Raw genomic sequence first — 10,909 nt, forward strand, 5'->3', positions numbered from 1 at the left:
GGCCATCAAGCTAATAGCTGAATCCCACTATGGGGGCGGCAGAGACACGTCTGACCGCGACTTTAGGTGGCCCGATGGCGCCCCCTGGCCGGCTGCACTGAAGTTTAATGCCACACCTGCACCCCCTTAGATACGCCCCTGATTAGAATTGGTTTCTTTTAGCTGAAACAAAACATCACTTTATAAAGCTGACATATAATCCATCATTTGCCAATATGTTATATTACTTGTTATAATAGCTATACGGATTATTTTCATCAGTTCCCACCTTTGTTTTGCACGTAAACAACTCTATGAATCACAAAATTAAAAGCAATAGCTACTCTTTCAAGCTTAAAAGTACACTGTTTCTATTTTGAATATTCATGTGTATTTGCAATGTCTAGAATTATAATAACACAAATTGCAACAATAGGTTTTGAGGAATGAAACAAAGAACTCAATCAACTGAGCTCCTAGGGAACCTATTTTGGATGCTATCACTTGGAGCTCTTTTACATTCTTGAGATGCTCAATCACAACTTCAGAGCTATCAAAGATACAACATTAATCCTCCACGAATGAACACACAACCTTGAGCTGCCAGTAAGAAATCTGCTACTCTACATGTCTGTTCTAATTCTAAAGAGATTTCTGCCAGAGCATCAGAAGTCTCATTGATAACCTGGTCCATAATATTACTATACAGATTTAGCTTTTTCATAATGAGGATACCCCAACCTATCAAAATTGGGGCCATTGAATAGAATCATAGATTCGTAGCTGTAAGTGACCTCCAGGTTCATCGTGTTCAACCCCCTGCTCAATGCAAGATTCAATAAACCATCTCCGGACAGATGTCTGTCCAGCCTCTGTTTGAAGACTTCTATTGAAGGCGAACTCGCCACCTCTCGTGGCAGCCTGTTCCACTCATTGATCACCCTGTCAAAATGTTTTTTCTAATATCTAATCTGTATCTGCTTGCCTTTATTTCTGCTGCATCACACGGTTGACTTATGTGCAATCTGTGATCTATTATTATACCCAAGTCTTTTTCACATGTGCTGTTGCTTGGTTCTATTCTTCCCATTCTGTAGATGTCCTTTTCGCTTTTTTCTTGCCCAATGAATGTAATTTTAAAACTGGTAAAAATATCCCTTCTGATAATGATAGCCATGTGATGTGAAGAGCTAATCAGTTCTTTAACCCCTTCACCCTTGTTTCACCTTCATGACTAGGCCAACTTGTACAATTTAGACCACTGCCACTTTATATTGTAGTAACTCTGAACGCTTCAAATCCCAATGATTGAGATTGGGTTGTTTGTTTTTGACACATTGTACTTTTAGTGGTAAACTTACAGTTAGGTCCATATATATTTGGACAGAGACAAAATTTTTCTAATTTTGTTTCACAATATTTTTATTGAATTTTATCAACATTTAAACACGAACTCAAACATGGTTCGTATGGGGGGGGGTGGGGAGGGAGGGAAAGGGGGGGGAGAATTTGTGAAAGGGGAAGGAGGGTAATCAGGTACATTAGCATTGTTTATCCAAGATAATATAAATCAAAACAAAACAGAACAAGTAAAAGCGAATACGCTTAGCAATGACACATTGGAACAACATGTTAAACCTGTGTGAAAGGTTTGGGAATGACGATTGTCTGTCTATGGTTTCTCTTTAATCGGGGAATTTTTTTGACCATAATGACCATTTTTTTAAGTTTCTTGTTGAGCCATTTATGCTGGAAGCATATCTGAACTCATACGATTTATGGAGTGAGATTCTGCCTAGAAGTTCGAAGAAACGAGGGGGATCTGGTTTCTTCAAGTTATATGCGATTGAATTTTTTATTACCAAACATATGTGGATGATAAGGTATCTAGTGTGTGAGGTCAGTGATTCCAACTCTAAGGACAAGAGAGCCTTCTGAGGTGTAAGGGCGATTTCTTGGTTGGTTAGGTTATTAATTAGTTTAGACGTCTGAGCCCAGATTTTTTTAATTTTGGGGCAGTTCCAGAAAATGTGGATCAGATCTCCGTATTGCCCGCAATTTCTCCAACAGAGAGGGGAATTGTTGGGGTCTATATGCGAGGGTCTTAAAGGGGTATAGTACCAACGTGATAACGTTTTATAGTATCCCTCATGTAACGCCATGCAAATGTTGGAGGAATATGATGAGCAGAGGGCGTTTTCCCACATCTCCATTGTGAAGGATGTATTTAAGTCTACTTCCCATTTTTTCATGAATGTAGTTTTTTTTAAAAATGCGTCTTTGTTAAAACTTGAGTAAATATATTTCAGACTCCAGAAGATGTTATGGTTTGTATTACGAAGTAAGTTTATAGAGGCCTCAGACATTGATTTCCTGCTGGATAGAAATATTCCAATCATGTCCTTAGTCATTGAGTAGTAGAAGAACTCGTCGGATGTCAATTTAAATTTGGATTTTAGTTCTGCGAAGGGAATAAAATTGCTACTGTTAAAAATGTCTTTGATTTTGCTTATGCCTATGATGGGCCAATGAGAGGGGAATGGGTGATTGTAGATTGCTGCGATATATGAAAGAGGAAAATTCAGTGAGTTATTTGAATTGTTTTTGCTTCTATTGAGAGTAATGAACTTTCCCCGAGCAAATAAAGCAGCTTGGAAGATAGGGTGGGATGGAGTATACCGGGATTTTTTGAAAAGATTATTAAGGAGTAGATTTTGGGGAAGAAGGTTACCATTGAGCAATGTCTCCAATTCAATCCATGCTGGAGGGTGTTTTGAATGTAACCAGTATTGGCTTTGTTTAATTAAATTTGCTAAATAGTAAGTGTTCACATTGATGAGACCAATGCCACCGTTAACTTTGCTTTTATATAGCAAAGCTGTCGGGGTCCTCGCTTTTTTACCGCTCCAAAAGAATGTATTGATAAGGCATTGCATCTTGGTTATGTATGGGGCGGGAATAATTAAGGGAAGGTTTCTTAGTACGTATAAGATTTTAGGAAGTGCAAATGCTTTCAGGATTAGCGACTTGCCTAGCCACGATAGGTCTTTGTCGTTAAAGTATTGTAAGTCTTTATTGTTTCTGTAATTGAAACCATATTTTTGGTGATAATTGAGTTTATATTTTTTGTGATGATGATTCCTAGGTATGTGAATTCCTCCTCTTCCCAATCGTAGTTAAAGTCTTTTTTGATTTTATTTATTATGCAGTTGCTTAGGTTGATTTGGATTATTTTTGATTTTTTGTTGTTTATTTTGAAATACGATATTTCCGAGAATTTTTCCAGGGTGTTTGTTACCTCTTTGACCGAATTGAGGGGGTCAGCTAGTGTAAGGAGAATATCGTCTGCAAACAGACTAATTGTAAATTGTGGGGAGCCTGCCTGTATCCCTTTGATATTTTCATTTTCCCTGATTTTTTGTGCTAGGGGTTCAATTGCCAAAGCAAACAAAAGAGGTGATAGGGGGCAACCCTGCCTGGTTCCGTTATTTATTTTTATTGGGCTAGATAAGTGATTGTTGGCGTATATTTTGGCAGAGGAGTTAGAGTATAACGCGAGGATGGAAGACAAAATTTTTTCGACAAAACCAAATTTCATTAGTGCAAGTTTTAAATATAGCCAGTTGAGACGATCGAACGCTTTTTCAGCGTCAAGAGTCAGGAGGATTGATGGGGTTTTGGATAAATTCAATAATTTGATAATATTAATGAGGCGTGTCGTTCTATCTGTAGATTGTCTTTTATCGACAAAGCCAATTTGATCGTTGTTTATTAAGGTAGGTAATATAGATTTTAATCTATTTACCAACACTTTGGAGTATAGTTTGACATCGGTGTTTATAAGGGAGATGGGCCTGAAGTTTTTGACATCCTCCGGATTTCCTTTGGGTTTGGGTATAAGTATGATTATGGCTTCCAGCATTTCGTCTGGGAATGAGCCCTGAGACGCTGCCTTATTAAATACTTGGGTGAGGTGAGGGGTAAGAATAGATTCGAACGTTTTGAAATATTGGTTGGTGAATCCGTCGGGGCCTGGGGATTTATAGGGTTTTAGTTGTGTTATTGCCTCGACGACCTCTTTTTCTGTAAAGGGGGATGATAAGGTTTCTAAGTCATGTTTACTGGCTTTTGGTAGATTAATTGAGGAAAGGAATTTGTTGATTAGTTCTTTGTTAGGCTTTGGTATGGAATCATTTGTGTTAATATTATATAGTTTATGATAGTATTTCTCAAAAGTGGAGACTATCTCTTTTGGGTGATGTCTAAGTGTGCCATCCTCCGATGGAACTTTATTAATCCTGTTTTGTATCCTCTTTTTCTTAATACGGTTCATCATAAATTTAGTCGGTTTGTTCAAGGATGCATATACTTTAAATTGTGAGTTCTTGACTAGAGATTCGAAGGGGGCAAATAATTCTTTTTTGAGTTCTACTCTTAAATTATTAATTTCTTGGCCAATTTTTTGAGAGGGTGGGTAAGTGTTGGTTTGGATCTCCTCCTTAGATCTAATTAAGGCTTGGAGTTCTATAATTTTAGCCCTATTCTTCTTTTTGATGGAGGATGACAGTTTCAGCAATGTCCCTCTGAGGACTGCCTTATGAGCATTCCAGAGAGTAAATGGACTAATGGCTTCATCTTCATTTTCATTGAAGTATTGTTTTAAATTTTCCTCAATTATAGATCTGTACTCTGGTGAATAAAGGAGGGATGGGTTGCATTTCCAAAGAAAGCTATTAGTGAGGGGTGGGCCTAACCTAATTTCTCCCAGCAAAGGGGAGTGGTCAGAGATAGTTTTTGGGAGAATTTCAATTTTTTCAATTTTTGAGATGGAAAAGACATCAGTTAGAATAAGGTCTATTCTGGACGCAGTCTGGTGGACGTCTGAAAAAAACGTGTACTCTTTTGAGGTAGTGTTGATACACCTAAATGCGTCAAACAGCTCGTTTTTTATTAGCCACAGGTTTAGGGAAGCAGATAGACATCTTCTGGGGGATGAGGAGTCCATATGACCATCAGGAACCATATTGAAATCACCCAGTATAAACAGTTCTCCCTTCTTGATTTTGGAAATCTTTTTCATCACCTTGTTAAGAAAGCTGATTTGTCTTTTGTTGGGAGCATAAATGTTTACAATTGTACAATTGGGATAATTGGCAATGAGTCTTTTACAACACTCTGGAGGAATTTTTGCCCACTCATCTTTGCAAAATTGTTGTAATTTAGCCACATTGGAGGGTTTCCGAGCATGAACCTCTTTCTTAAGGTCAGGGCTTTGACTAAGCCACTGCAAAGTCTTAATTTTGTTTTCCTTAAGCCATTCAGAGGTGGACTTAATGGTGTGTTTTGGATCATTGTCCTGCTGCATAACCCAAGTGCACTTCAGCTTGAGGTCATGAACAGATGGCCAGACATTCTCTTTCAGGATTTTTTGGTTAACCAGCAAAATTCTTGGTTCCATTTCCACAGCAAGTCTTCCAGGTCCTGAAGCAGCATAACAGTCCCAGACCATCATGCTACCGCCACCATATTTTACTGTTGGTATGATGTTCCTTTTTTAAAATGCAGTGTTACTTCTACGCCAGATGTAATGGGACATACACCTTTCAAAAAGTTCAACTTTTGTCTTGTCAGTCCACAGACTATTCTCCCAAAAGTCTTGGCGATCATCAAGATGTTTTCTGACAAAACTGAGATGAGCCTTTGTTCTTATTGCTCAGCAATGGTTTTCGTCTTGGAACTCTGCTATGCGTGTCATTTTTGCCCAGTCTCTTTCTTTTGGTGTAGTCATGAACACTGTCCTTAACTGAGGCAAGTGAGACCTGCAGTTCTCTGGATGTTGTTGTGGGGTCTTTTGTGACCTCTTGGATGAGTCGTTGCTGCGCTCTTGGGGTAATTTTGATCAGCCGGCCACGCCTAGGAAAGTTCACCATTGTTCCATATTTTTGCCTATTGTGGATAATGACTTCCACTGTGAATCGCTGGAGTCCCAAATCTTTAGAAATGGGTTTAGAACTTTTTCCAGACTGATAGATCTCAATTACTTTGTTTCTCATTTGGTCCTGAATTTCTTTGGATCTCAGCATGATGTCTAGCTTTAGAGGATCTTTTGTTCTACTTCACTTTGTCAGGCATGTCCTATTTAAGTGATTTCTTGATTGAGAACACGTGTGGCAGTAAACAGGGCTGTGTGGGGCTACGGAAATTGAACTCAGCTTCCCAAAGATGTGACAAATCACAGTTAATTTATGTTTTAAGGAGGGAGGGGCATCACTTTTTAACACAGGGCCCTTTAGGTTTGGATTTCCTTTTCCCTTAATCATAAAAACCTTCCTTTTAAAAACTGCATTTTGTGTATACTTGTGCTATCTTTGTCTAATAGGAGTCTGCTGCTGACATTGGTATTGGGGTAATGTCCCCCAATTCTGTTACTATCCTCCATCCTGGTATGTATGGTCCCTCCTTCCTGGTATATGTGGCCCCCATCACATCTTGGTATACGTGACCCTCATCCCCATCCTGGAATGCATGGCACCCCTTGAGCCCTCGGTATCCATGGCACCCCTTTGATCAACCATCCTGGTATGCATGGCACCCCCTGATCCCCATCCTAGTTTTCATGGCACCCCTTGATCCCCCATCCTGGTATGCATGGCATCCCTTGATCACCCATCCTGGTATGCATGACACCCTTTGATCTCCCATTCTGGTATGTATGGCACCCCGTGATCACACATCCTGGATATATACAGTAACAGACCAAAAGTTTGGACACACCTTCTCATTTAAAGATTTTTCTGTATTTTCAATGACAATGAAAATTGTACATTCACACTGAAGTCATCAAAACTATGAATTAACACATGTGGAATTATGTACTTAACAAAAAAGTGTGAAACAACTGAAAATATGTCTTATATTCTAGGTTCTTCAAAGTAGCCACCTTTTGCTTTGATGACTGCTTTGCACACTCTTGACATTCTCTTGATGAGCTTCAACAGGTAGTCACCGGAAATGGTTTTCACTTCACAGGTGTGCCCTGTCAGGTTTAATAAGAGGGATTTCTGGCCTTATAAATGGGGTTGGGACCATCAGTTGGGTTGTGCAGAAGTCTGGTGGATACACAGCTGATAGTCCTACTGAATAGAATTTGTACTATGGCAAGAAAAAAAGCAGAAAAACATGTACCCAGCATGAGACACCCATTCAGGGCCGGCGTAATGGCAAGCAGACTAGGCATCTGCCTGGGGCCTCCAGCCCGTGGCGTGCCTCTATAGGGTCCGTGAGTTCGTCCCCCCGCATCGCGCATTGAACTGTATCGGTAGCGGGGGAATGACTGTGCCTGCAGAGTGGAGCTGCTGAGACGCTCTGCAGAGCATGGAGCAGCTGGAGAACGAGGAGAGGTGAGTATTGTATGTATTTGTTTTTTATACGTGGTGACCATAATACTGCAGAACTGGGGGGCTGCATTATACTCTATGGTTGGGGCCGAATTATACTTTACGAGGACTATGGGTTGCATTATATTATATGTACTATATGTTTGGCTGCATTATACTATAGGGAGGCTGCATTATACTCTATTAAGGACTGAGGAGAATGCATTATACTATATGAAGGACTATGGGGAGTGCATTATACACTATGAAGGACTATGGAGAGTGCATTATACTATAGGGAGGGCTATGGGGAGTGCATTATACTATAGGGAGGGCTATAGGGAGTGCATTATACTATATGGAGGGCTATAGGGAGTGCATTATACTATATGGAGGACTATGAGGTGCATTCCATTATATGGAGGACTATGGGGAGTATATTATACTATATGGAGGGCTATGGGGAGTGTATTATACTATATGGAGGACTATGAGGTGCATTATACTATATGGAGGGCTATGGGGAGTGTATTATACTATATGGAGGACTATGAGGTGCATTATACTATATGGAGGGCTATGGGGAGTGTATTATACTATATGGAGGGCTATGGGGAGTGCATTATACTATATGGAGGGCTATGGGGAGTGTACTATACTATATGGAGGACTATGAGGTGCATTATACTATATGGAGGGCTATGGGGAATGTATTTACTATATTGAGGAAAATGGGCCACATTATACAATATGGAGGGCTGTGGTGCACATTATACAATATGAAAGACTATGGGGAGTGCATTATGCTATATGAAGGACTATGGGGAGTATATTATACTATATGGAGGGCTATGAGGTGCATTATACTATATGGAGGGCTATGAGGTGCATTATACTATATGGAGGACTATGAGGTGCATTATACTATATGGAGAACTATGAGGTGCATTAAACTATATAGCGAGCTTTGGGGAGTGTATTATACTATTTGGAGGAATATGGGCCACATTATACAATATGGAGGGCTATGGGGAGTGCATTATACAATATGGAGGACTATGGGGAGTGCATTATACAATATGGAGGGCTGTGGGGCACATTATACAATATGGAGGACTATGGGGAGTATATTATACTATATAGAGGGTTATGGGGAGTGCATTATACAATATGGAGGACTATGGGGAGTATATTACACTATATAGAGGGTTATGGGGAGTGCATTATACTATATGGAGGGCTATCGGGAGTGTATTATACTATATGGAGGACTATGGGGAGTGCATTATACAATATTGAGGGCTATGGGGAGTGCATTATACAATATGGGGGGCTGTGGGGCACATTATAAAATATGGAGGACTATGACATGTATTATACTAAACAAGCAAAATGCTGCCTATTCATCGAGTAATTGGATTGTTTATGCCAGAACAAAAATCCTTGTTCTCAGCAGCACATCGGCCGGTGTAACCTGCAGATGTGCTGCTGATAACATGATGCTGTATGGGGACAGATTGATCTATTAGTGATTGTTCTGTATCCATCATTCTTCCTCAGCTGGTGTAAAGAGGTCGGGAAACAAGCGTCGAACGGCTTCAGTATTGTGGATTGCGCTCGTTTAGCGGCCTGATCTCAGCGCATGTACATACAAGCTAAATGTTTGTGTGGTGCTGTATGTCAGCATTTGGGACCCCACTTTAAACTTTTCCCCAGGGCCCCACTTTATCTAAAATCGGCCCTGCACCCATTTAAATGGTTCCCGTCCGCTGCACAGACTGGGAGAGAGAGGGGAGACTATTTGTGGCTTATGTAGTGGCGCTCAGTTTTGTGGACATCGGAGGGAAAGTTTTCTTTTAATTTATGAAATTCAATTCATGTGATAAATTTAAAATAATATTAGTAACAATTCAACTTTATTTTAATCCTTAGGTTATGGGTGAGGATCTTTTGGCAGAAAGAACAGAGGAAGGACAAATGGACACAAAAACCACTCAGACATTGGCCTCTTACATAATGCCGTCTGACGCCGAGTTCAGAGTCAAATGGTTTCAGAAAGCGACCACTTTCCTAATGAGCAGCGAGTAAAGATGATCAGCTCTCCGCCATCACTGACTGTCTGCCAACTGGAGCTTGTCCATCTCTAATCATTCCTGCTCAATGGGGGCCACAATATTTTGACTTCACAGTAATCACTGACATCTTTTCGGAGTATATTGTATACATAGTGATCTTTATACGGCTGGAGCACTTACAGTAGCCAATCAGATGGCATGCAGGTAGCGTTGTGCGAGATCCAGTATGCCGTCCTGCTTCTATCATTAGAGGGTCCTGCTAGAGAGCAGCGGCCACACTATTATACTGTGTCCAGAGTTACAGGAGTCTGTCAGATGTGGACTGCTACGTTGCAAAAAATGCTTAATGAGTTATTTTTTTTCAAACTGGATTGATATGCAAAATATTTTTAAAAAAAACATTTTCTTATACTTGCAGGGTTTCTGTTTATTCAGTAATGTTGTAGCTGTTTTCTCTCACGCTGTGGATGATTGTAAATGAATACAGTTTCCTACATAATCATTGCAGCGGATCAGTTAAAAACGGGTGCCGTATGTGTTGTACCCAGGGCCGGCATCACCACCCGGGCAAGTGCCTGGGCCCTGAGCGAACAGGGGGCCCACTCACCCTCTGGGACACCAGCGCACTATGGGGCCCATGAGTCAGCGGGGCCTGATGCCAGCGAATGGGCACTTGCACTGGGCCTTCCCCAGTGCTTTAAACTGTTTGCAATACTTACCTCTCCCTGTTCCTCTGCTGCTCCTCTGTCTTCTGCGTCTTCTTACTCTGTGACATCTCAGGGCAGAGGGCGCAATGACGTCACTACAGAGCGCCCTCTGCTGAGCAGTCCCAGTGCAGAGAGTCAGAAGACGCTGATGAGACAGGCCTGCTTCCAGCAAGGAGCGGTGAGTATTTGATTTTTTTTTTTTATGTTATGAGTATTATATGGGGCTCATTATCTATTGAACAATATATGGGGCCCATTATGTATGGAGTATTATATAGGGCTTATTATCTATTGAACAATATATGAGGCTCATTATGTATGTAGTATTATATGGGGCTCATTATCTATTGAACAATATATGGGGCCCATTATGTATGGAGTATTATATAGGGCCCATTATCTATGGAGCATTATATGGGGCCTATTCTTTATGGAGCAATATATTGGTCCCACTATTTATGGAGCAATATATAGGGCCCATACTGTATGGAGCAATATTTGGGCTCCATTATTCTGTATGGAGCATTATATGGTACCCATTATGTATGGAGCAATATATGGGGCTCATTTTACTTTATGGAGCAATATATGGGATCCATTATACTGAATGGAGCAATATATGGGGATCATACTGTATGGAGCATTATATACGGTCCGTTATTCTGTATGGAGCAATATATGGTGCCCATAGTACTGGATGCAGGACCATGTGGTGCCCATAATACTGTATATGGAGGACCACGTGGTGCCCATAATACTGTATGGAGGACCA

General features: G+C 40.5%; 1 protein-coding gene across 3 annotated transcripts in view; it reads left to right on the forward strand.

The window, feature by feature from the left end:
- The window catches only part of LOC141193551 (securin-like), a 68,712-nt gene extending 59,112 nt beyond the window's left edge, over positions 1 to 9,600 (forward strand). For 2 of the 3 annotated variants that reach the window (XR_012266461.1, XR_012266460.1), the window contains 2 exons: positions 6,902 to 6,977; positions 9,288 to 9,600. Coding sequence is in view for 1 of the 3 variants with exons in the window: in XM_073662152.1 (XP_073518253.1) it covers positions 6,902 to 6,915 (14 nt within the window). In the remaining 2 variants the exon portion in view is untranslated. Of the gene's footprint in view, positions 1 to 6,901; positions 7,361 to 9,287 lie in introns of those variants that run through there. The other variant, XM_073662152.1, reaches the window with a different exon arrangement.
- Positions 9,601 to 10,909: the final 1,309 nt, after the last annotated feature.

Source organism: Phyllobates terribilis, unplaced genomic scaffold (assembly GCF_046119375.1).
Source record: "Phyllobates terribilis strain yellow unplaced genomic scaffold, ASM4611937v1 Scaffold_66__1_contigs__length_7565176, whole genome shotgun sequence".
NCBI lineage: Eukaryota > Metazoa > Chordata > Amphibia > Anura > Dendrobatidae > Phyllobates > Phyllobates terribilis.